We start from the raw sequence: 25,699 nt of genomic DNA, 5'->3' as shown, positions 1-25,699 counted from the left end.
CACAAAAGGCAGGACTTGGCCAGAGGTGGCCCTGGACGAGACAGAGCCAGCAGTCCTCGACACCCAGAGCTCTTGTCACCGCATGCCACCAAAACCTGGTGCAGCAGCATCAGGTCTTGGTGACAAACTGCTGTGGCTGCAGGATGGAGCCAAAGCCACTGTTCACTGTGCCCCAAGTTGTTGAATGTTGCTGCTGCTCATCTCACAGGTACTCATGTAAATCCTGAAGCTGCCCCGGCCAAAAAAAAAAAGCACAGGGAAGAGCAGGCACTTCCTTTGCCTCCTGATGAAATTGGCTCCATAGGAAAAAGGGTCATAAAAACCACTGGCAAGCAGTGTGGGGATGTTGTTGGCAGGTGAAGTCCTGTACCTCTCCATGGGATCTGGCGCACCCACAGCAGTGAGGTTCATCAGTGGATGCATTTATGAGCTGGGGTACTGCATGCTCCCCCCAGTGTGATGTCTGGAGAGGCTTAATAGTACCCTTTTGCCTCAGGTAACGCCACTGTGTCCTTCCAGTGACAGAGGAGAAGCGTGACCTCATCCTGCCCATGGTAGGCAGGGGCCAGGGAACTAGGAGCCTGTTTAGATCTCCAGGCCATGTTGCAGTCTGACATTTCCAACCGCAGTTGGCACACACAGCACCCCTCAGGAGGACTCCTTGGTGGCTCCAGAGAGAGCTCGAGCACCAGCATGAAGCATGCTGCAGTGACACCCCTGTTCTTGCGGACAATAGTGTGAGAAATTGTATTGCCTTTAATATTTGGCTTTCGCAAGGACCGTGGGGTTCGGTCGCTGGGCTGATTGGTTCGTGATGGTCTGTATTGTGTAGGGCATTGGGAGAGAAAGGTGAGGCGCCAACAGGTCTAAAGACTGACCAGGTCAAAAGTGCAGGTTTTGTCTCAGTCCTGATGGAGAGGGGTGGGAGCGTGCTGGAGAATAGATGAATATGTACGTTTTAATATATTAATATGTATGTTTGCCGTCTCTATAAGTTCAGCTCGTGTTGTTAGGGTGCGCCTCTAGCAAACTCGCTCTGCGCCCAGAGCTGTGTTGCCTTTATTTTATAATAAACCGGTCATAAATTTCAGCAGTGAGCTCGTTTCTCACAATAGTCAGGGCTTAATGCTTGGGGCTCACCTGAAACACTTCTTTGCACCCACACATGGATTGACAGCACGGGTACACACACCCAGTTCCCCTGAATACAGATGCATGTGAACTCCTGCCTGCACACAGCACATGCACCCACCCCTCCCAAGGCAGACTGGTGAGCGCACAAAACGCACACACCCAGCACCCTGCGTATGCATACAAGCACTAACTGTTGTCCCCAACAGCACACACACATCCTGCACAGGCTCAGCCTCTCTCACACGGTGTGCAGCTGCAGATACGTATGTGCATGCAAACAGCTCTGTGTCCTCCTAGGATGTGAACACACCCTACATGCAGTGTGCACACACATACAGGGCAGCAGTGCTGGTGGATGATCATGGCCTTCCCTGCACACACAGGTCCCAGCTGCACAGAAACCTCTGTGCTCACTCTGCACACACATGTGCTGGACTCTTAGCTGGCCCAGTGGGTGCTCACCTGTGTGCACAAACCACACAGACGAACCACATAGACACTCATGAACGAAATCACAGAATGGTTTGCACTGGAAGGGATATTAAAGGTCGCCTAGTCCAACCCCCCCTGCAGTTAGCCCGGACGTCTGCAATTAGCTCAGGTTGCTCAGAGCCCCATCCACAGCACTCATGTACCTTGCACATACAAGGACCCTCTGCATATGTGTGCAATGGGCAGAGAACATTGTTAGGCATTGTTAGAACACCCACTCCTCTATCCCCACACATACATGTATGCATAGTTGGACACCACACCCCTCTCCCTGCATCTCCCTGCTCACATGCCTTGCCCAGACACACGAACACTCCGGCCCGCCCAGCCCCCTGTGCCCCGGCCCCATTCCCTCCCGCGGCCCCACACAGGGCGGCCCCGGGCCGGCTCTCAGCGGGCCGGTCCCGAGGCTATCCCCCGGGGCTGCAGCAAGCCCGGCCCTCCCCGGATGACTCCCTTGACGTGAGCTAGCAAATGGGAGCAGGGAGGGGTGTTGCTGCCTGCCTGCCACTTGTTGCAGGGGAAAAAAAAAAAAAAAAAAAAAGGAAGAAAGAGAGAAAGAAAGAAAAGAGGGGAAAATCCCACCCACCCTCATCTGCGACGGAATAAAAGAAATATCGGCAGGCGCAGAGCCATGTGAGCGGCGGGCCGGGACCGGGCGGAGCAGCCGGCCGTGCCCCCCGGGACGGCGGGGCGAGCCCCGGGCGGCGCTCCGAGCCGGCGGCATGGTGGAAAACCCCAGCCTGGCAGCCAAACCCGCCCTGGTGAGGGCCGGCGCGGCCGCACCGCGACGGGACGGGGTGGAGGGGCCCCGGCAGCGCGGGGGTGCACGATGGGAGCGGGCTGTGGGCACCCCCGATCGGACAGGGAGAGGGATCGGGGTATGCGATGGGAGAGGGGCGAGGATCCGGGGAGGACAGGACGCTCAGTGGGGCCATGGATGGGATGTCCGGCGAGACCAGGACAAGGTTCCCGGCGGGGCTGGGGCGCGGAGGAGGACCTCGGTAAAGACAGTCTCGGGACTATAGATGCGGGGCTCCCTGACAAGTTGCGATCCCTAATAGGACCGGGGCGGCTTGTCCCTAGCAGCCCCAGCTAACGGAGGAGAGGGGCTCCCCTCAAGACCTAGAGGCAAAGGTCCTGTCCCCAGTGGGAGCGGGAAGGGCGTCCCCCAGAGGAGCGGGGATGAGGTCCCAAAAGGCTGGGACCCGATGGGGTAGTCCACCGGGTGGGAGCTAGGAGGGTGCCGGGTGGTCCCTGCGGGGGAAGGAACCCGTTCGGCAGCGAGAGCCAAGCCTGGTGCGGCGGCAGCAGCTCCTCTGCCAACTTTTGGGGCAGGGCTCCTGGGAGCATGGGGGTTGGGGGCGAGAGCGGGTGGGGTGTGCTTCCTTCCCTCCCTCCTCCTCCGGCGGCGGCGCTCAGGCCGTGCCCTGTGCCCGCAGCCGGCCGCCCCGCTGCGGGGGCCGGCGCCGGCGGGGGGGCTGCGCTTGGCGGCTGTGATGGAGAGTCTGCAGCGGCAGCAGGCAGCCCGCCTGGCCCGCGGCCCCGACGGCGCACACCGGCGGCCTCCGGGGGAGCCCGATCCCGGGCCGCTGCTTGCCGCTCCCCGCCGCCGCCTGGCCCCTGACCCGCGCCCGCCGCCCGCCACCGCGGGAGGGGAGGAGGAAGAGGAAGAGGAGGAGGAGGAGGATGAGGGGGAGGAAGAGGAAGAAGGAGAGCCCCGCGAGCTGCCGCGTCCCCCACACCACGAATGGACCTACGAAGAGCAGTTCAAGCAGGTAGGAGGCATCTGCCACACCAGCGCACCGGCACCAGCTCCACCGGGCGGGCACTCCCAGTGTCCACCCATGGTCTCCGAACTCAGGGTTCAACCTTCCTTTAATGAGCACCGTTTATGCTCCCTCTTTCGCCCCCCCCCCCCCCCCCCGCCTCCAAACCCTGTCTGCATCCCACCTTAAATGGGTAACCCTACTGACCCAAGCTTCATCCCAAGCAAACATTCCCAGTATCCCCTTTACCTCCTGACATTATTGCCATGCCCCCATAAATGAGTCTGCACCATTCCCTTTCCTCTGCCCCCAAATCTTATCTCAGACAAGTATAGTCAGTGGAAGCCAGCACCCCCATCCTGGAGCCCCCTCCTGCTCCAAATGGATTCCCTCTGAATGTTTCTTGCTGTCTCTGTCCCTGAGCTCTGTCCTACCCCAACAGGCATCCTCATGTGCTCTCCATCTCCCTGCCACCAAAACGCATCTCACCCAAGACCTCCTTAGTGACCCCTATTCCTGTCCGCAGGCCCCACAGTAGGACAGGGTGACAGTGTGCCTACTCTGAGCCATGCAAGCTCCATACCTGGTGCTTTCTGTAAAAGGGTAAAACAAGGTGACTTGTCCACTGAAGTTATGCAGAATTGAGCAAGGGCAAAGGCTTCAGTGCACGGTCACCCCATGGAGCCAGTGGGCCACAGAGATGAACTCTCCACTAGAGCTGGGGCATGTTGCAGCTGGTCAGCGCTGCTCATTGATTTCTTATATTGGCTGGGGGGAGCAGTGCCTCGACCCTGTCACCTCACTCCTGGTGGACACAGGGGAGACTGGTGTCACAGAGACCTGGTGCAGGGGATGGGTTCCTGGGGCTTGTATATATGGTGGACAAAAGGCTTCTCTCTGTTAAAGTGTGTGTGGATCGCGTCTGTGCTGGGTTATGCACACAGGTGCAGGAGTGGAGTGCGGATTGCATAGCGCCAGGCTGAGATAGTGCTCCCTGTGTGCTCAGCTTCATTGTAGGAGGAGAGAGAGGCAACGCTGGTGGCAGGGTGGGTCGCAGGGAGGCTGTGGCAAAGGGATGGAGCAGGCAGAAAAGTTCCTGTACAACTGGTGGGTAGCTTTATAGGGAGGCATTGTATAGAGGGCAGTGGAACAAACAGACTTACTAGCTCATCCACAGTGGCTCAGCCAGGAAGGGATGGAGACAGCAGTAGGGACCAGACTTTCGGGAGTAATGGGGCCATGCCACTGCCTTTCTTGTTTCGAGATGGTGCAACACAGTTTGATGTGGAGGGGCAGGGCAGGGCTCACCCGCCCAGGCAGGAGCGCAGGCAGGAGGCAGGCAGCGTGTGCTCCTCAGCCGTGCCCGGGAAGGCTGCCCTCGCCCGACTCTGCCTCGAAAGCAGCCCGGGGAGATCCGCGATGGGTACGCTGCCGAGACTGAACAGCTTGTCCGGGAAGTATTACGTTACACCCCGCTGCCCCGAGAAAGGCTGACTGTCCGGTTCCTGGGGTCAGTTGGGCGGTGGGAAGTGGCTCCTCCCGCCCAGGCCTGGGCAAGCAGCACACACAGAAAGCATCCCCGGCATTTCTCGCCTTTCAGCCTCATGCCCTCTCCCTGGCTGGGGCTGTGGAGCAAAACCGGCAGCTCCGTATGAATACTGGGAGATGGAAAACAGCGGAGGTTGGGGCAGGAGGTAGGATCCACCACCTCTTCCCACGACGAGAGCTGTCTCCTTCCTTGCTTGCTCTGCTTTTTCCTCCAACCCTATTTGGAAAGGTAATGGATCCTTGCTCCACAGACCCTTACATGGGTTCCCAGCTGGTAACAGGTCCTAGCTAGCCCAGGGGTCAGTGGGATATCGCTGATGTTAGTACTTGCGAGTGCACAGGGTCAAAGGATCTGACTATCTCTGGGTGGCTTATATGGGATGAAACAGGGAGCAGGGAAAGGAGTTACTGGGACCAGCCCTGTCCTGCCTTTGCATTGTGCTGCCATGTATGTGTTCTCAGTTTGGGTCAGACTGTGGTGCCAACTTGCCTTGGGGTCTGCAGAATGTCTGTCACTTTTGTCCGTCCCCTATGATCATCTGGAATGGGATGTGCCTGGGAGGGACATACCTGCCCTGGGCTCTCCTCAGGCTGCAAGACTGTGCCTCGCCCAGCTTGGGGAACAGGTTCTTCACTCTCAGCAGGGGCTGAAAGGGGAGGGTGGCCATGCTCCAGCTTTTGAAGGTTTCCCAGGAGCTGGGCTGTGATGCTGTGGGACACAAAGGGCAGCATGTGCCTGCTTGCAAGCTGCCAGGGTACTGGCAGTTTGTGCATGAGGGCCCTGGCACAAGGTAGAGACTGCAGTGGCCAGGGCTGTTTCCCACTGCGAACCCCTGCTTGAAGTTTTTCCATGGCACTAGTGGCATCACCTGGGACAGGCCTCAGAGTCTGTCCCTGCAGTCACTCTCCTGCTTGGGGAGAGAGAGCTAAGTGAACAGAAACTACCAAATTTAGTGTGGTTTGTGGAGGGTGTGCAAAGAGCCACTTCCCTGATTCTCTGCAGTGAGGAAGAGGCTATGATGAGGATAGTGTTGGAGGTTGGTTTAGGACCAGCCATGAGGGGTTCTCCACACAGTGTGGTGTTGGTTAAAATGGGAGCAGAGGATGGGGCTGCAGTGGAGAAACCCGTGGAGGGTTAATAGGCAACCACTGCTTTGGCCAGATTTGGTTTTAGGGGAAGTATCCCATGTGTTTGACTTGGTTTTACATGTTTCTTGAGGCACCAGTTTGGGGGGGCTGGTGGGACCTTTGCTCTGATCTGGGAGGGCTGCTCTGATGTTGGGGGTTGTGAGACCACCTCACCCTTACCTCTTGCATCAGCCCCTGGCGCCAGTCTGTGTACACTTGATAAGGACACATTGGGTTAGAGACGTGGGCAAAGGTCTGGGAAGTTTTCTGGATCCAGTACTGCAAGGCAGCTCCAGCCCTGGGATGGGGGCCTCAGAGTGGGGTCTGACTGTGTGCTGCCCATGAGTCCCCCCTTCCCTGAGGACAAGCATGGCACCAACTTGTGGTGCAATGTTGCTGTGTCAAGTGTTTGACTTGGAGGGCACTAGGAAAAGCCTGGCATTGATGGTGCCATCTCAGCCCCATGAACTGAGCTTTTGCCCACAGGGAGTCGTGTACACATATAAAGACAGGTGCCCTGTCTTTCCTCCATGCAAAGGAATAGCAGCACCAGAAGCCAGGGCTTCCCTCTCCATTCCCTAGCTCTTCCCAGAGGTTGCATTGTGGGGAGGCTCAGGGCTCAAACACTTAGGTGTTTTCTCTGTTCCTCTGGCAGCAGACTGCTGTTATCAGCATGTCTTCTCTGTCAGAGCCCTGCCAGCACATTCAGATCCATCTGTTTTCTGTCAGGGACATCAGGGTAGCCCTGTCCGGGAGCAGCTGGGGAGACTTTGGGGTGTCTTGTAGCCTCACTGGCTAGTTCGGCGACTGGCTTTGCCAGCAGCTGTTCATCATGATCCTTGAACAGTGCTGGTGTGGCTCTTGCCATGGTGCTGTTCCTGCACTGTCAGTCCCTGATGCTGGCAGTTGCCTTTTGCACCCACTTGCCCTTTACATGCATTTATGGGAGAATCACGGGCTGTGAACCAGTGTACTTGCATCTCAAAGCCTGGAGGAACGTGCCTCAAGCTGACTGCAGCCCTCCTTGTGCCATGAACCTCTGCCCTATGCCTCAGCATCATCCTGAAAATAGAGTGGCAGGGCCTGTGGTGTACATCCTCCCATCTTCATTCTTAGTGCTTTACCCTGCAGAGTCGTCCTTGTCTGCGAGGGAATGGAGGTAGTTTAGAAAGGTGACCGCAGGGAGAGGGGGGGTAGTCTCTGCCTCACCCTGAAGCACGAATTCAACCCAGGTGCAGAGGCAACAACAGCAGGGTTCCCAGGGCTAAATTAAGAGGGTCTCTGATTACATCGCTGAGGTGGGGAGGATGAACATGGTGTTTGCTCCTGTCCATGGCTGCCTGGAGGCTTCTCAGTCCCTTCTTCTGGGACCACCTGCCATGGGGAGGCAGAGGTGGCAAGGGTCAATGTTACAATCGCTGGCAGTGGGAGCTCTGACTGCCCCTGCTGCCCAGTGCGAGTGCAAGGGCACAGGGCAGGAGCAGGGGCTGCTGGGCTACAGCCAGGAGTGTGTATAGAGGTGTATGTCTGTGCATACAGACCAGTGCCAATGTTTGAATCTGCATACATGCCCTTGAAAGTATGGGGGTGTACCTGTGTGTTTCTGAATCCATGTGAGTGTCAATGAATGTGGGACTCATAGGAATGCCCACGTGTGTAAGGATCCCTGGGGGACCTATGTGTTTATATGGATCTATCTAAGTGCCCACATGTGTACATACCTTGTGAGGTCTGGTAGGTGTATATGAGTGCCCAAGTGTGTGGATGTGGCCAAGTGTTCACAGACCCACATATGTGTGTGTGCAGGGGTGTGTATGGCACTGTGTGTGTGCCCACACACACATGCGGTGCCCACACATGTCTGAACACTCCCATGTGTGTATTTAGGGCCCTGTGTGGCGTCCCAGCATGTATGGACGCTCCTCCATATGCATGGACCAGTGTCTCCATGTAAAGAGCTGTGTGGACATGTGAGTATTTGAGGCAGGGTTTAGGGGTTGAGTCCCCATCCAAGACAGCCCCTGTGCCCCTTGCCCCAGCCCACAGGTGCTGAGTGGACCTGGTGAGTATGAGCCTCACTACAATACAGGGGATACTGAGAGCCTTGGTGGCTGCTGCAACACCACCTCCCAAGTCAAGGCTTGGGATCAAGGGCTCCAAAGATGAGGTGTGAAAACTAATCAAGGGTGTGAGAGTAAAGATGCTGTGGGTGGGAGATGAGGTGGCTGTCTCCAGGTCCCTCCCTCTCTGCCACATCAGATCAGATGTGAGTAGGGAATCTGTGATGACTTGTGCCTTTGCTAATCTGCCTGCTGGATTAACAATGGAGGTAAATCCCTTGTGCCAAGTGTGGGCTGGGTAGGGCTTCTGCATGAAAGTGAGGAGGGGGCATCTGGTCCCATTGGGATGCCCATGGGGAGTTTTCAGCATTTTGGGGGTATGGAAGTGAGCTCAGGTGTGTGTGTTGGGAGTGTGTGTAAGGGTCAGTGTGTATAGGGAATGTGTAAGCATGTTCCAGGGGGAGAGTGTACAGAATAATGGAATTATTTTTGTCAGAAAAGACCTCTAAGATCATCAAGTCCAACCATCAACCTATCACCACCATGGCCATTAAACCTCTTCCCAGAGTGTGCTATGTCCACACGTTTCTTGAACACCTCCAGGGATGGTGACACCAGCATCTCCCTGTGATACCTTTTCCAATGCCTGACCACTCCTTCCATAAAGCATTGTCTCCTTTTGTGGCAGGCAGCTTTCCAGCCACTCTGCCCCAGGCCTGTAGCATTTTGTGGGTTGTTGTGACCTGAGTACAGAACCTGGCACTCATCTTTGTTAAAATCTCATACAAGTGACCTCAGTCCATTGATCCAGCCTGTCCAGATCCCTTTGCAGAGCCTTCCTACCCTCAAGCAGATCAACACTGCCACCCACATTAGTGTCATCTGTCGACTTACTGACAGTGCACTCAATTCCCTCATCCAGAACATCGAGCACATTCAAGGTGCCAGTTGCATCCTGGGCTGCGTTGAAAGGAGTGTGGCCACCAGACCAAGAGAGGTGATTCTGCCACTTTGCTCTGGTAAGACCTCACCTGGAGTACTGCACCCCGTTCTGGAGCCCTCAACACAAGAAGGATGTGGACCTGATGGAGGGGGTCCAGGGGAAGGCAAATAATAAGGGAGGTGGAACACCTCTTATACAAGGACAGGCTGAGGGAGCTGGGGTCGCCCAGCCTTTTAAAGAGAAGTCTTTGAGACCTGACAGTGGCCTTCCAGTACCTGAAGAGGCCCTGCAAGAAGGCTGGAAAGGGACTGTTTACAAAGGCCTGTAGTGATAGGATGAGGGCCAATGGTTTTAAATTAGAGAATGGTAGATTTAGGTTGGACTTATGAAGGAAGTTCTTTACCATAGGGGAACAGGTTGCCCAGGGAGGTAGTTGAAGCCCTGTCCTTGGAGATATTCAAGGTCAGGCTCAATAGGCTTAGACAAACTGATCTAATGGAAGATGACCCTGGCTCACTGCAGGGGGGTTGGGCTAGATGACCTTTGGAGGTCCCTTACAACCCAGACCATTCTATGATTTTATGACACTGTGTACATAGGGGTTGCATGGGCGTGCACAGGATGTGTGTGCACGCAGGGGAATGACTGCGTCCACGGCAATCGTGAGCAGAGTGTGGATGTGGGTGTGCAGAGGGTGTCTGTGGGTATAGGTGGTGTGTGAGTGTGCATACAGTGTGTGGGGGTGTGCGAAGATGGTGTGCAAAGGGGATGGATGAATGTGCACAAGGGGCCTGTGTGCCCAGGGAGTGTGTACAAGGTGTGCCAAAGACTGCAGAGGGGTTGTGTTTGCCGGGGAGAGGGGGGATGTCCAGGGGCTGTGTGAGCATTCACTGGGAGGGCTGCTTGCCCACGGAGAGTATGTCTGCAGGTGAGCATGCACAACGAGAACAGGCTCACAATGTTTGCATGTGCAGGGCAAGCCGGGGGCCTGGAGGGTGAGGTGTGTCTTTGTGGGTGGATGTGCACTGGGTGCAGAGGGCCAGTGTGCTAGCTTCTGTGCATAGGAGTCTTGGAGACCTGTCCCCTGGCACACAGGGCCACCCACAGGGGTGGAAGCAGTCATGTTGGTGGGGCTGTGTTCCTCACTGAAGGCTGCAGCTTGGGGCTGCACCACACTGGATCCAGTGCACACATCCTGTGTCCAGCGGTGAGGCAGGAGTGAACACCAGTCCCAGAAGCCCTTTCTGCTCAAGGCATGTGGCTCCTCTGGAGGTGTAGGCAGGGTCCAGGGTTGCTGGCATCAAGGAGGGGCGCACACCAGCCCTTCTACCCTCTTGTGCTTTCAGAGCAGCCAGAGGAACAAGATGGAGATGCATGAAGAGGTCACCAGACACCCAATCCACATTACAGGCATGTGCAAAACTCCCCAAGGTGTATACTCCCATAACTCACCCAGCCCTGCAGAAGGTGTGTACATGCACCTTCAATGTGTGCAAGGGCATTCTGTGTGCACATCCACAGTGGGTGTGCTCATGCTCATCCCTCAAGGGACACCTGGGGTTGTGTTGGGGTTGGAGAGGGGTCCTCAGGCTCCGGTCACCCCAGGAGAGATTGATGTGGAGACAGGGATGGAAAGGGAAGCAGGAATGGAGAGGGAAGCAAGGATGGAGGGGGAGGAGGTGGCATTACAAGCACCAGCGGGTCAGAAAGGTTAACCTGAACAAATCCTCTCGTTGACTCACTGCCTGCTCAGCCATGAACAAGTAACAAGGGGATGATCGTGGGGGTCACAAGCTCACTGAGACCCAGACCCCCCTCCCATGCTGCCTCCTTAAGATAGGCAGATGTAGGGCAGTGTGACAGAGCCATGGATGGTGCTGACAGTGGCACTACACAGCATTTCTTCTCTGGCTCCAGCCCTTGGGAGAGCCATGCTGGCCCTCCGTGCCTCAGTTTCCCCTCCTGAGAAATGAGTTGAGGATAAGACTGGGGACCCTGCAAGCCCTGACTTCACCCTGGGGGGACAGGCTGGGGCAGGGGAGGGGGAAAGGGGAGATGTCCCAAGGCCAGCATGGCCAGCCAGCAAACAGTCCCTCACCTTGCACAGAGCCGGGTTAATGTTTGCAGCAGGCAGCTCTCCTGGGAGCGGCGGCACTGCGGCGGGGACAGGGATTTTAATGACCTGCTGAATCCAACGCATTATCAGTGCTGATTAAACCTGCTGCTCTATAAAGCAACGTTAAATATTAAGCATGATGAAAGCTTTGAGGGGAGGCTGTGGCACAAGGACAGGGTTCCAGACAGAGGTGTCCAGACACATCAGTGGGGTGACTGCTGAGGCCGGGGATGTCGGGACAAGCAGACACCCCAGTGCCCCTTGGAGCTGCAAGATCAGGGGAGCAACCCCCCTGACAAGAGCCAGCAGCACCTTCACATGCAGCCAATGTCCAGGCAAAGCCCTCCCATAACCATTAACTTATTAATGACTGGTGACAGAGGCAGGCAGTGGCTTGCAAGGTCAGGGGGTGGTTTGTGCCCAGGGGGGAGCAAAGTGTCCCCCGGCTCTGGCAGTGGAAATGTGAAGGGGACACAAGTGAGCCCTCAGCTCCTGCATGTGTGCCCCATGTCTGAGAGGGGACTATGGTGGGGTGCAGGGGCACTGGGATGGTCAGGGCTGTGTGTCAATTTGAAATAGCCAGTTCCTGTGCTTGAAATCCTGCAGAATGAACTGAGGCACTGATGACTTTCTGTCCCCACCCTATGCCACCAGGACACGGAGGACGGCACACCAATGTCTGAGTGCCTGGCTGTGCACCATCTTTCTGGGAAGAAGCCAGGGACCCCTAGTTCAGGGGCAACTGTCATGCCCCAGAGGGGTGCAAGGACTCCAAAATAGCCCATCAGCAGTTGGCCACCTGTAGTGTGCAGCTTCACGCTGGGGGGCTGTGGAGAAGTGTGGAGATGAGCATTACCTGAGCTCCCTGCGTGAGCAGTGGCCAGATGGAAAAATTAGCAGTGCGGCTAATCAATGCAGTGCATATTAAGTGGCTCAGGATTAGGTGGGGGGGATGTGAGGCTGTGGGGAGCCAAGCAGGGCCTGAGATCGATAAGGCTTGTATTAAGTGGATTAAATTTTGGTTGCTGATCTGAGCCCTCACTGCCAGCAGGAGATGGCTGAGGGGGGCTGCAGGGTCCCACTGTGATTGCTTTCCTTGGCAGCAGGGCTGGAGCTGGGAGGGGGTCTTGCCAGTGCAACACAGCCTGAAAATGCCTGGAGAGGTGGCTTAGCACCTCGCCACATCCACCCTCAGTCTAGGGAATCAGCTCTGCTTAGGGTGCCAGGGCCTCCAGCTCCAGCCCACCAGCTCCTTCAGCTGCAGGAGAGGCATCTCCTGGAAGACTGAGAGGTGGTAACGATGTTATTTAATCGTGATGAGAAGGAAGGGGAGGGAGCCACAAGGTCTATTCAAATCCCTTTAATAAACCATGTTCGACCCACTGACCTCTAACCTGCCTGACAGGCCCCGTTATCCCCATCCCCTAAGGAATAAAGACATCGCCATGGCAATAGGATGACAGGAGGAGGTGGAGTCCCCAGGGATGCACCTAGGATGGAATGGGTGGAAGGACAGCCTGCTCTGACCCTACACCAGCACCCAAGCAGCAGTCCTGAGTGGAAGTGGCATGGTGGTGTGGGTTATGGGGCTTTTGGGGGTCCAAGCACTGTGGACAGGGTCCTCAAGGCTGGCAGAGCAGAGTTGTGCTGCACACTTGGTGGGATATCGATCCTGGGCTTGACAGTTTAATACTTCTGTTTATAGAGGAATATAGTTACATCGATGGCATTAAATGAGTTACTAATTATATCAATACAAACACGATTAAAAGGGTCCTTGCTCATAGGTCACTACACGCAGGAGCCACTTCTCATGTTGCACAACTGCCCCTGAGCAGGGCTTGCCATGGCTGCTCTAAGGTGCACAGTGGCGGCATGTTCTGGGGTGGTGTGTGCTCCTGCATCTGAGGGGTGTCCCTCCAGGGAAGACGTGCCCATCTGGGGTTGTGCATGCCCATCTGGTGCTGGACATGCTCATCCAGGCTTGTGAGAGCCTGTCTTGGATAGCATGTGCATGTATGGGTTTGTGCATCCACAGTTAGGGTGTGTGCCCATGGAGGGCTGTGCATGCACTTGTTGGGTGGTGGATGCTCATGCAGAGTCGTATGCACCTGTGAAGGGTTGTGCATGCTCACCTGGGGTCATGCCTGCCCACCCGGGGTTCCTGTAGGAGTCTGTGCACATGATTGTTTGTGCCTGTGTAGGGACTTGTGCCTGTGCAGGTTGTGTATGCATGTACAGGGTTCTGCACACTCAGCTGTGCCCATGCAGGGTTGCGAACAGCAACGCAGGGTTGTGCACACTTGTGTAGGGTTGTATGTGCCCTTCCAAGCTTGGTGTGGCCCTGGGGGGGAATGTGTGCACACACTTTTGTGGGGTTGTACATGCACAAGAAGGGTTGTGCACATTTATATGGGCATGTGGGGTCATATTACTCACACAAGGTTGTACACAGTCATGAGGGGTTGTGTGAGCCCTATTGAATTGTACATGACTGCACAGGTTTGTTCAGGTGGGCTTACCAGGCTTGTGCACAGCTGTGTGGGGTCCTGTCAGCCCATGTAGGGTTGTCTACACCAATGTGAGGCATGTGTCACCCCACTGGGGCTTTCTGAGGGGTCCCTCCTTGCCTAGAGGGTGTGGCAGACCAACACCCATGCCATTATCTGTGCTACCACCCATGCCACCTCTCTGCCATTCTTATGAACTTGTAATGCCTGGCTTCTGTAGAGAGCCTTGACTGGGACTCAGCCCACACCACATCAGCAAGAATCCCCCCCAAACCACCTCATCTCCAGCCTAAGTATCCCCAAATGTCATGGGACATTCAGTGTTTCTGAGGGCACCCAAGGGCTCTGTCAACTGGTACCCTGTTACTCAGCTTCTCTCTAGTCCCCAGTTAAAAGGTGACCTTTTCTGCCCATTTGATGTAATGTGGTTTTGCATCTTTGTGCCCTGTAGATAAAAAGTTGGAAGTTAATAAATCATGGAAAAATAGATCCCAACACTTGGAGGTGCTTTGGGGACTGGATGCAGTGGTGGCATGCACTGGGTGGGGTCCTGCCAGCCTTGGTGGCAGAAGTGGCATGCAGGTGTCCGGCAGAGATGCGAGTGTAGGACTGCTTTGACATCTCACCCCCCCAGAAGATGGTGGCTTCACCTCGTTGTGAGATGGGCAGCAGTTGCTGGTTTGGGGTAGGGTTGCTTTGACAAGCCAGGAGATCGAAGAGGGGGGAAATGGGCTTGGTGTGGTGCAGAGCCCTGCTGCATGCAGGGACAGGCAGGGAAATGTAGGCAAAGCCTGGCTCACACAGCCTTCCCCGGGCAGAAATCAAAGCAACCCCCTGGAGCTCTGCTTCGAGCCTGACCTAGTTACCATAATCAATGGATGAAGTTGCTCCTGGGAAGGGGCAAAGCAATGGGGAGGGGGCACAAAGCAGGACAGGGAGGTCTGCAGTGGAGGAGAAGAACGGGATGCTACCACCCAGGGGTCTGGGCATGCCAAGAAAACCCAGCTGCATGAAGGCAGTGGGTGAGTGGCACCCAGAGGACAGGGAAGAGGCAGAGATGGAGCACCACAGAGTGACTCTGAGCCAGTCAGCCAGCACCTACGTTTGCAGTGGGAGACTGACAGTAACACCCATAGACTTGGTTAAGAACAGGTAGTTAACACCCATCTGTTAGATAAGGGACAGGCATCTGGCACTCATGGATTAGATGAGGGATTGTGTTAGATGTGATGGTGATGGGAGCCATGGGGCATCGCTGCATCCCTGTGTGTCCCCATATGCCCCCATCCCTGCATCCCCACATCCCTACATTCCCATGTCCATGCAGCCCTGCAGCCCCATATCCCTGCATTCATCTGTCCCCGCCGCATCCCTGCATCCCCCATCCCCACGTCCCTGCAGCCTGACATCGCTGCAGCACAGCTCCCTTTATCTTCCCGGTGAATGATGTGCTGTGTGGAGGTGGGGGTGCACCCTTTCTATTGTTTTTTAACGGCCTTTCCCAGCACAATTGTTTTTTTAAACGACTCTATTTTGTGCCTGACTTTGTTTTCCAGCTTGCATTTCTTTGTATATGTTTTGGAAATCCATTCTGGACTGCTGAGTTTTGTTTCTTTTCAATGTCTTTAAATTCTTGCCGGGCTTGCTGGGAGGAATTGGTGTCTATAGCACCTTCGATTGGTGCTAATTTTTCCTTCATGTGCTCTGACTTCTACTGCTGGGCCATTGATCTGTCAGGCTCCAATTTGTCATGGTCACCCAAGCACTGTGCTGGAATCAGGCGAGTCCTGGCTTTCAGATGGAGCTGGCATCTTACGTCCCTAGTGTAGGGGTGGCACTTGCCACCCCAGTACCATCCTTCAGCTCAGCCTGGGGAACCGTGTGTCCAGACCTGCAACCATCCAACACGCCTAAGTGTGAGAAAGGAACTCACTGCTGAAATTTATAACCAGTTTATTATAAAATAAAGGCAACACAGCGCTGGGCACACAGCGAGTTTGCTAGAGGCGCACCCTAACAACACGAGCTGAACTTATAGAGACGGCAAACATACATATTAATAGATTAAAACGTACATTCCCCAGCACGCTCCCACCCCTCTCCATCAGGACTGAGACAAAACCTGCACTTTTGATCTGGCCAGTCTTTAGACCTGTTGGCGCCTCACCTTTCTCTCCCAATGCCCTACACAATACGGACCATCACGAACCAATCAGCCCAACGACCGAACCCCACGGTCCCTGCGAAAGCCAAATATTAAAGGCAACACAATTTCTCACATAAGCATCCTGAGAGCCTTGTGTGTGCACGTCTGTGCAAAGCCCTGAATGCTCACCAGCTTGCACCCATGCTGGTCCATCCATGCATTTTCTGGGTCACACAAGCGCCAGTGTCTGCAGACACGATGATGCGCTCCTGGTTGTGCGCAGAGTGTGTGCCTCTTGCTTTGCACATGCACACCAGCTGCAAGAAGTCCTTGCACCCTGTGGGGACCTGTCGCTGCTGTGCTCACACTCCGGTCCCCATGGGCAGTTGGGGAAGGTGACTTTGGGGTCCCCAAAACTGGCCAGGAGAGAGAGATTTGAAATCACAATGCCCAGCTGACACAGGAGGATTTGCAGCATGTCCCTTTGCAGAGGCGCCTCATGCTGTCCTTGACCATTGATCAGGCCCAATCTTGCAGTGACACAGCTCAGGCCACGCTTACCAGGTCACTGATAGCCCTGTCAACCTCGGTTGTGCAGCAGCCCCTGGTACTTGCAGCTCCCTCACCAGCACCCAGCACTATGGCCCTGACAGCTCTCCTGGTGCTGGAACAGGACCAACATCTCAGCTGCACGGGTGTATGCGTGTCCCTGTAGATAAGGGTGCTGATCCCATTCTGGGACCTGGTGAACAGTGGCACTTGGGAAGTGCTGGGAGGCTGCTGAGCCAAAACGGGGCTGAGCATTCCAGTCTCGGGGACCTGCCCAGGGGCCCAGAACTTTCTGCTGCTCATAGGCAGACAATATATGGGCATCACCTTCCTGCACTGTGGGAGGGCATAGCGAAAACTGAGGTACAGATTCAGCATCTCTGTGGCAAGGGTGCAAAACAGTTAGTGGTGTGCAGGGAGCCTATGCTAGGCCCTAAGCATGGGGAGAGCCTGGCACTGCCAGCATCATGACACAGAGAGAGCCTTTAACTACTGGCAGAACAGGCAGGTGGGGCCAGGGATGATGCCAGGTGCTGGCACAGATCTTGATGCAAGATCCTGGCACAGGCAGGGTCCTGCCCCGAGCACTGCCCCCTCTGCCTCATGGACTCCCACTCTTCTTCCTCTTTCCTCCAGCTCTACGAACTGGATGAGGACCCAAAACGCAAAGAGTTCCTGGATGACCTTTTCAGCTTCATGCAGAAGAGAGGTAAAGATGGGTGGCTGGGGTGGGCATCACTGGCACACCTGCCTTGGCTGCCTGGGAGGGCTCAAGCTGTGGTCCCCTGGGACTATGAGCTGCTCTGAGTCTTCATGAGCCTCTTAGACAGGTTCTGTAGTGACTCCTGCTTACATAACCACACGTGAGTAAACTCACACGCAGCAGATTTGCCCCCATTGCCCCAGGCAGACCCCCCATGTACGGCTGGCCAGAGGGGCTTCCCTGGGCCCCCCAGGGATGGGGGTGATGACAGTTGCCAGTGCGTGCAGGGATGCTCTCTGGCAGTGCCTGCTGGTGATGATGTCCATTAGCATACCCCCTGGTGACAGCCAATAGCAGCACCCATTAAGGCTCATTTGCAGGGCTTTTGCCGTGATGTGGGGTTGAGATGTCCCTGACAGTTGCAATAAAATACATCTGTATGCATTTCATATTTAGTATTTCTGGTGGTGATATCTTCAGACACCGCCGTAACTTACTCACAAAGTGTACAGGTTCTGTTAGTCAGTTGTGGGTATTGCATTCCACACGTGAAGACAGTTAAATGATTTAAGCACAAACCTGAGAATTTCCAGTACAGCCATTTGAACTGGAAGGAAAGGTGCCGTGATCTGCAGTTTCCCACAAGGGGGATTCTGTAGCAGATCAGTCAGAGACTCACAGCTTGCTCCTTTGTCCAGTATCTTCACAGATGCTGTAACTGTAATTCAAGTGGCTCTTGGCTCTCTCCCCTGTGCCCAGTTCATGGTCTGGAGCCCTTCCTTGGCTCAGAGAGGGCTAAGGGACCTCTCTCATGTGCTCCATTGCCGGGCTGTAGCCTTCCTTCCCTTGGCTCCTCTGGGATTCGGTTCTCTTGGGGCTTTTCCTCTTTCTGCCTCTGGCACAGGGATCTTGGACTGTTGGTTGCCTTGGTCCAGGTGCAAGGCCCAGGTGTGGTTTGCCTGCTTGGCCAAGCTCTTTAGCTGCAACTCTGGCAGCATTTGGCTCTTGTTGCTTTCTGGGTGAGAACAAGGCAAGTTGCCTACCATCTGGGCTGGTTTAAATACCAGCTGAAGGCAACTTTATGCCCATTGGTAAGAGAAACTCTAGCAAGGTTATCAAGGCTGAACCTATAGAATGGGAAACACCCAAACAGGGCCAGGGGCACACACGGTTCACAGGTGTGTTACAAGGTTAATTATGTGTGCTAGACGTTTACCTGGACCATCTAGACCCCAGGGAATGTCCATCTTTGCACATTCATAGGTGCTTAATGCATTGTTAGGGCATGTTTTGGGGCTTATCCCTTCAGGACAGCAGTGCCCACTGGTGATGCCCTTTAGGGCTCCTCATTAGCTGTGCATGGTGAGGGTGCCAATTACTTGCACCTCTCAGCAGCGCCTGTGATGAGGCAGGAGTGGAGTCAGCAGTGCAGACAGTGTCAGGCACCCAGGGGTTAAAGGCTCAGCAGCAGCCCAACCCCATTGGAAATCTTTGCTATCGGCATGGGGGGCCATCGGGACTCAATAAATGCTTTAACCTTCGCCCTCCTGGCCCAGCCTGGGACAATTAAAAGTTGCAGAGCAGGAGCATGTGGCCAGCTGTATTAATTAGAGCCTTTTGTTGGTGTGTGGATTAATGAACATGCCGCTCAATAGCCAGTAAAGCCCAGACAGAGGTTAATGCCGAGCTAATTAACAGGGGATGGCTAGGGTACAGTGGGGCTGGCTGTGTGTGGGGCAAGGGTGATCAGAAAGGGGGACACACCCTGGCTGTGGCCATGGGAAGGGTGGTGAGGCAGCAGTGATTGACTTCTGTGTTTGAGCGTGACCCCACAAGCTCGTTTCACTTAGATCTGTGCTGCAGGTTGCTGGCACAGCCATGGGGCTTATGCTGGGGCCTGGCTGGAGGAGGGGGACACTATATATCATCCTGGGGATGCTCCCTGGTCCCCCTGGATGTAGTATGGAGCTCCAGGGAGCGAGTGGAAGCATCAGCGCTGCCTCATCCCCCAGCATCCATCAGCCACAAGATTCATCGGCTGTACTGCGGCTTCATTATCTCTCTCTCCAGAGCTAATTAACTTTCTAGCCATTGGGGCTGGGACTAATTAAGTGAGTGCTTGGTGATGCAGGGAGGAGGGAGGGAGTCCAGTGCCTCCTTGCCAATGCTGCTTCTCATCCCTTGGTGTCCAGCTGTCCAGTTCCTGTCGTCTCCATCCCAGTAGATGCCTCCTCCAAGTAGGTGGCACTCCTCTGGTGGACAGGCAGGTGTGGGAGTGCAGGTGTGGGTGTGCATGTGCCTCTTGGAGGACTGGGGGGCTTTGGAGCCAGGTAGCAAAGAGAAAGGGGGCAGAGAGGCTATAAGGCAAAAACAGCGTCCCAGGAGTCAGTGGTAGTTGGCTGAGAAGCAGCACCCCTGAGCCAGTGTGGGTGCTCTTGGGGTACTCCGGAGTGCATGGGCAAGGGGGCTGTGACCCCCATCTGTATCTCTAACGTATTAGTGGGCCAGAGCACATTGATGCCTACTGAATGAGCCTAATAAAAGGGGATCTATCCCCCCTTGCTCTCTGTCAGAGCAGATTCTGCACTGGCATTTCAGTGGGGTGGAAAGTCAGCAGAGATGAAAAATGGGGACATTGGGAACCCCATGGCACAGAGCAGATACACCTGGCACAGGTGGCACGTGGGGGTGATACCAGCACCCCAAAAGTGGAGAGCTGGGACATAAGGGGCTGCTCCTGCATTTTCTCCCTGGGGGTTGGCAAGGTCCCCCTTGTCTCCCTGCCAAGCTGAGTGTGCCGCTGATAACACGGGGCCATTAATTAATCAAGGAGCTAATTGCAGCACCACAATGGCCGTATCACATCCCTGGGCTTTTGTGCCGCTCACACTAGCCAGGGCCATCACTCTGCAGGGACGCAGACAGGTCCCTTTGTCATCAGGATGGGCACCGGATGCCTGCCCTGTGCAGCCCCAAGATTAATGGCGAGCCACTTCCATTAGCCACAGCTGGGGAGGGTAGAAGAGAAAAGATGTCTGTGGGCCATCGATCAGGGGCTGAGACTCTGCAAACTCGTTGGCATGTTGGGGTGATGGGAAGTCCTGGATAAGGCCCCTCACAAGGTGATGGAGCCAGTGCCAGCAGCCCCCAGGCAGGACTATTGAGGGACCACTGGCCAATATCAAGTCAATATCTCTGCCTTTTTCCTGGGAGAGTAAAATCTCTCAGCCTCCCTGACAGAGCAAACAACACAGACACACACAAAAAAAAAAGTTAAATGAACTCAGTAAAGGAATAAAAAGAGCTCATTTTTCAGGCTTATGTGAAGAAGCTGAGCCAATATCAAGGCCATAAATTAGGGATGCTGGAGGAGGGCTGTGAGTGACGGCTTCGTTTGAGGAGTGAAGCGCTGCCCTGACAGCCTCCCCTGGCCAAATGAATGGCTTTCCAATACTGCCTGTGCCCCGCCACCTCACAGGAGGAATAAATGTAGAGTGGAATGGGACAGGATAGGATAGGATCCTCATCCCTCTTCTGCCCTGCTGAAGCCTCTGGCTACTGCCCAGGCCATCACTCCGAGGTGCCATGGGGCAGAGCAAGGCAGTGAGGCTGTTTGGGGTTCTGGGAAAGCACGAAGGGTGCTGTAGCCAGACCTGGTGGCTGTGGCAAATACACCAGTCCATTCTGAGCTCACAGAGCCTGTGTAACCCCATGTTTGCTTGCCCTATAGCCTTGATGAGAGAGAGGGGTGATGCTGGGGAAGAGAGCTCTCTCTCTACTGGAAGCACTTGAAGGGAATTTGGGGTCAGATCTCTGAAGGCATTTCACTGAAGGTCTTTAGTAGTTGGGTGCTGCTGGGGAGATCTCTGGAGTGGGGAGTCTCTCCAACATCTCCTGGGAGAGTCCCTCTCTATGGGGCTCAGAGAGGGATTTTTAAGAGAGAAAACCTCTCTATAAGGCGTTCATAGAATGAATCTCTCTAGAAGGTTTATGGAGGGAGACCCTCTTCAAAGAGGGTTATAGAGTGAGTCCTTTTATAAAGTTTAGCTGGGATGTCTCTTCATGGGGCTCTGAAGGGGGTTACAGAGAATAACCTTCTAAGATGCTCTGAGAGGTTGTGGAGGAGGCACTGTAGGTACTGTGCCCCTGCATTCCAACAAAGAGTGTACCCAGCCCTACTCACAGCTTCATTGATGGGAACCCTGTGCCAGTATGAGAGGGTCTGCCCTTCTCACAGGCACAGTGCTTCTGTCCCAGGCACCCTGGTGTCCTGCCTGCATCCTCCTTGCACATGGGTGTGTGTCCCCCTGGGGGGCAGCTGATACAGCAGGGGCTGCATCCCCAGGGAGTGAGGGTTCCTAGTGGGCTCACCCCACACCCTTTTCTCTCTCATTTGTGGCCTGAAGGGACACCTGTGAACCGCATCCCCATCATGGCCAAGCAGGTGCTGGACCTGTACACACTTTACCGACTGGTGACGGACAAGGGTGGCCTGGTCGAAGTCATCAACAAGAAGATCTGGCGTGAGATCACGAAGGGCCTCAACCTACCTACCTCCATCACCAGCGCTGCCTTCACCCTTCGCACTCAGTGAGCTCCTGGCAGTGGGTGGGGGACACTTGCCCACTAAGCTTGGATGTCCCTGTGCCCTGAGTGGAGGTTGGCAGGGAGTACCCCAAAAGGGGATGAAGGGCTCTGCCCCTTCCCAGATGCCATCCAACCCTTGTCCCCAGCACAGGGCTGGTTAGGAGGCTGATTATAGAATGGAATGGAATGGAATGGAATGGAATGGAATGGAATGGAATGGAATGGAATGGAATAGAATAGAATAGAATAGAATAGAATAGAATAGAATAGAATAGAATAGAATAGAATAGAATAGAATAGAATAGAATAGACCAGGTTGGAAGAGACCTTCAAGATCATCACGTCCAACCTATCATCCAACACCACCTAATCAACTAAACCATGCAACCAAGCACCCTATCAAGTCTCCTCCTGAACACCTCCAGTGATGGTGACTCCACCACCTCCTCAGGCAGCCCATTCCAATGGGCAATCACTCTTTCTGTGTAAAACTTCCTCCTAAATCTAAATCTCCCCTGGCACAGCCTGTGTCCTCTTGTTCTGGTGCTGGTTGCCTGGGAGAAGAGGCCAACCTCTGCCTGTCTACAACCTCCCTTCAGGTAGTTGTAGAGAGCAAGAAAGTCACCCCTGAGCCTTCTCTTTTCCAGGCTAAGCAGCCCCAGCTCCCTCAGCCTCTCCTCATAGGGTTTGTGTTCCAAACCCCTCACCAACTTTGTTGCCCTTCTCTGGACACACTCCAGCAAGTCAACATCCTTCCTAAACTGAGGGGCCCAGAACTGGACACAGTACTCGAGGTGTGGCCTAATGGCCACATTATGCTGGGTCTCATCCTCATTCTTCCCCTATGCAGATACATGAAGTACTTATATCCCTACGAATGTGAGAAGCAGGCACTCAGCTCTCCTGGAGAGCTCCAAGCTGCCATAGACAGTAACCGCCGGGAGGGACGGAGGCAAGCTTTCGGCACAGCACTGTTCAACTACTCTCCAGCTGGCACTCCAACTCTGATGGGCTCTCCCAAAATGCCTCTGCCAGCTCTTAGCATCTCCACACACAACTGTGGCCAGCTGGGACAAGTGCATGCCATTAAGAAAGGTGGGTGAGGAGCACATCTGCCCTGCAGCAGGCATCCCTCCTGCCTGGGATGGATGCTACTTCAGCAGCAGAGTTAACTGCCTCTCTGCTCTTGCCCAGATGCTACTCCAGCAGCAGGGTTATTCCCTCTCTGTCCTTGCCCTTTTTTCTTGGGGAACAAAGGAACAATTTTGTTCATCTAATCCCCTTCTGGAACTGAGAAAGCTTTATTTCTCCTGTGTTTGTAGAGGGGCCAAGCCCAGGTCCTGATGGTGGCAGCCCACCTTGTCCCATGCTACTGGGATAGAGGTGACACTGGCTAATGATCGTGAGATGGGGTGACAACTCGGGGACCTGCTGAGCTTTCCTTGTCATTGCAGAGGATGGCATGCTGGCAGCAGCAGTGCCAGGGCACATTACTATCCCGGTGGGACTGGCCAGGCATCACCTCACAGCAGCCCAAGCAGCAGCTGCCTCGCAAGCAGCGGTGCTGGAGCAGCTGCGGGAGAAGTTGGAGACTGGGGAACCTCCAGAGAAGAAGGTGGCCCTGACAGTGGAGGAGCAGCAGCGGCTGGTGCAACACACGCTGCAGCACAACCTGCTGGCTGTGGCTTCCCAGTTCCCCATGAACGTCAAGATCTCCAACCGAGGTGGCGAGATGCAACACCTCAGCTCGGGTCACCCCTTTCCCTGGCACACCAGGAGGGAGCAGCCGCTGCTGGGAGGCTGGCACTCTGCTTCTCTCTCAGACGGGTTCTTGTTTCTGTTTCTCTTAATGCTCATATTGGTATTTCCTTTCCCCAGATGACAGACAGGAGACTGCATTGAACCTGTCCACCAACGGCATTAGCAGTATCAACATGTCAATAGAAATAAATGGAGTTGTCTACACAGGTAAATAGAAAGGCCGCTTGGCCCGTGTAATTGCGGCCGGGAAATCCAATAACTTATAGCCACTGCCTGGCCAGCGAGTCTTTCCTTCAATCTGATGTCTTTACTATAAAATCCATCGTAATGAAGTGGCAGGGCCTGGGGAGAGGGGGCAGAAGAAGGAGGGGGTCAGCGAGGGTGGAAATTGGTCCCCAGCAGGTGCCAGCTATGAAGGTCCAAAGTCAGGGAGGGAGGGAGGGAGGGAGTGACAAGTGGATGGATGGACAGACAGACATGGGCTGAGAAGTGCAAAAAGGCACCTGGGTTCATCCCCTATGGGAGGGCACTGAAAGCAAGACTTTGATCTGGGGTCACTCTATTGCTGGCGTGCCCAGAGGGTCCCTGGCTAGATGCAGGGGTTCGCTGGGTGAGTAGCACGGTGTTGAGTGCAGGGCAGGCTCCTGGAGTGCTTTGCTAGAGCAGAGGCTTTTTCAGGATGTGATTCTGTGATTCCACCTGGCTACGCAGTTCATCCCATGGCCCCCAGCAACCTGCCTGCCCTACTGAGGCACCTCCTATTAAAATCAATGGCTCTCTATTCAGGACTTAAATATTTAATGAGCTGGAAAGGTCATGGCTAATCAGCGCATAGAGTTGCCAGCCAAACAGCCCTAGGCCGCCACACAGGCTGCCCAAAGTGGGTGAGGGTGGTTGGGCTGGGGGACAATGTGATGAGAAGGACTGGAGTCACCAGGGGTACTGATTCTACCCTCCCCAGCCTGGATGCTGGGGCCAGATCCCCAACACTGATCTTGCCCTTAACCTCCTTACTCTTGCTCCTCAGGTGTCCTGTTCGCCCGCCGGCCCCCAACCACTCCGGCCCCCAGCGGAGGAAGTACCCAGAGTCGGCCAAACCTGGTGCCTGCACCAAACCCACTTCTCCTAGCCCCCTCACACAGCTACACTCCCACCAGCACCTCACTGTAAAGGAGATGTCAGCCCTCAACAAAAGCAGTGGGGATCCCCAGAGCCTGGGAGGCTGAGCTGTGAAACCCAGCTGGGCCACCAAGGTGGGATGGGGAGCCCAATGGTGCCTCTTGCTGCACTATTCAGCTGTATTTGTGCACGTCTGGGGGCACCCACATGGGCCATTTTGCCACTCACTGCCACATGTGAGACCTCTTCCCCACACATTCCCTCTAACATGCTCACCTTCCTTCCCAGGCACTGCCCTGAAGTGACCCACCCCCATACAGCTCCCATCAGCCCTGAGGCACTGCTGGGCCATGTGTGCTGCATCCTCTGCACACTGCAGCCTCTATACGCACCTCGATGTACCTGCTGCAGCCCCTATACGCACCTCAGTGCTTACACTATCCTCCACATTGTCACACTCAATGCACATGCCATATCTCATGTACTGTCTCCCCTATACACCTCTCTATGCACACTACTTTCCTTTTACACACTCTTGGTGCATACACTGTATCCCCTATACACCTCTTTGGTGCCCACACTGCATCACCTGTTCACACCCTCCATGCAAACACTGCAGTCCCTGCACACTGCAGCCCCTATAAACTGTAACCCCTGTACACTGTATCCCCTATATACTGCACCCCCTACACAGCCCTCCTGTGCTGCCTAAGCTTGCTGCCCCTGCCCTGAGGCATGCCTCAGGGCCCTGGGTGCCCCCTGGTCACCCCAGGGGTGATGTCACCTCCAGCCCCTGGATCCTCGACTCAGGCGGGCTACCCTGTGGGGCAGTTATTGGGGATATTGGTGGGAAGGGAGGGAGTGAGATGTTGCAGGTAGTTAGATGGGGCTGGAGCTTACTGGGGGTAGAGGGGCTAGAGCCTGTGCACTTGCAGGGTCTTGTTGGTGGGGTTAGGACTGGAAGGTTCAGAAGTGCTCTCCACCACCAAAGATTGTCTGGATGCCAGGTTCCAGGGCGGGGGGCAGGGAGACTGAGGGCACTCTGAACTACCTCGTTGGGTCCAGGTGGGTGCTTCCTCCACCCATCTGTACCCCTGGGTGCCAAAGAAGGTGAGTGTGGAGCAACACTCACCT

General features: G+C 55.0%; 1 protein-coding gene across 1 annotated transcript; it reads left to right on the top strand.

Annotated features, from left to right (window-relative positions):
* Positions 1-3,089: 3,089 nt before the first annotated feature.
* ARID3C (AT-rich interaction domain 3C) lies at positions 3,090-25,445 on the top strand. The gene is made up of 7 exons (XM_054178684.1): positions 3,090-3,404; positions 17,032-17,104; positions 21,505-21,688; positions 22,536-22,780; positions 23,140-23,409; positions 23,564-23,653; positions 24,474-25,445. Exons 1-7 carry the CDS (start codon positions 3,126-3,128, stop codon positions 24,614-24,616), a joined length of 1,284 nt encoding a protein of 427 aa, XP_054034659.1. The 5' UTR covers positions 3,090-3,125; the 3' UTR covers positions 24,617-25,445.
* Positions 25,446-25,699: the final 254 nt, after the last annotated feature.

The sequence above is a fragment of the Dryobates pubescens genome, chromosome Z, assembly GCF_014839835.1.
Source record: "Dryobates pubescens isolate bDryPub1 chromosome Z, bDryPub1.pri, whole genome shotgun sequence".
Taxonomy (NCBI): Eukaryota; Metazoa; Chordata; class Aves; order Piciformes; family Picidae; genus Dryobates; species Dryobates pubescens.
This window is presented reverse-complemented; position numbering and strand designations above follow the sequence as displayed.

Bases quoted from the DNA above. Each gene is read 5' to 3' on its own strand.
- ARID3C (XM_054178684.1), top strand. From the start codon at position 3,126: ATGGAGAGTCTGCAGCGGCAGCAGGCAGCCCGCCTGGCCCGCGGCCCC. The intron at 23,410-23,563 runs GTGGCGAGATGC...TCCTTTCCCCAG, and splicing joins CGTCAAGATCTCCAACCGAG to ATGACAGACAGGAGACTGCA. The intron at 23,654-24,473 runs GTAAATAGAAAG...CTTGCTCCTCAG, and splicing joins AAATGGAGTTGTCTACACAG to GTGTCCTGTTCGCCCGCCGG.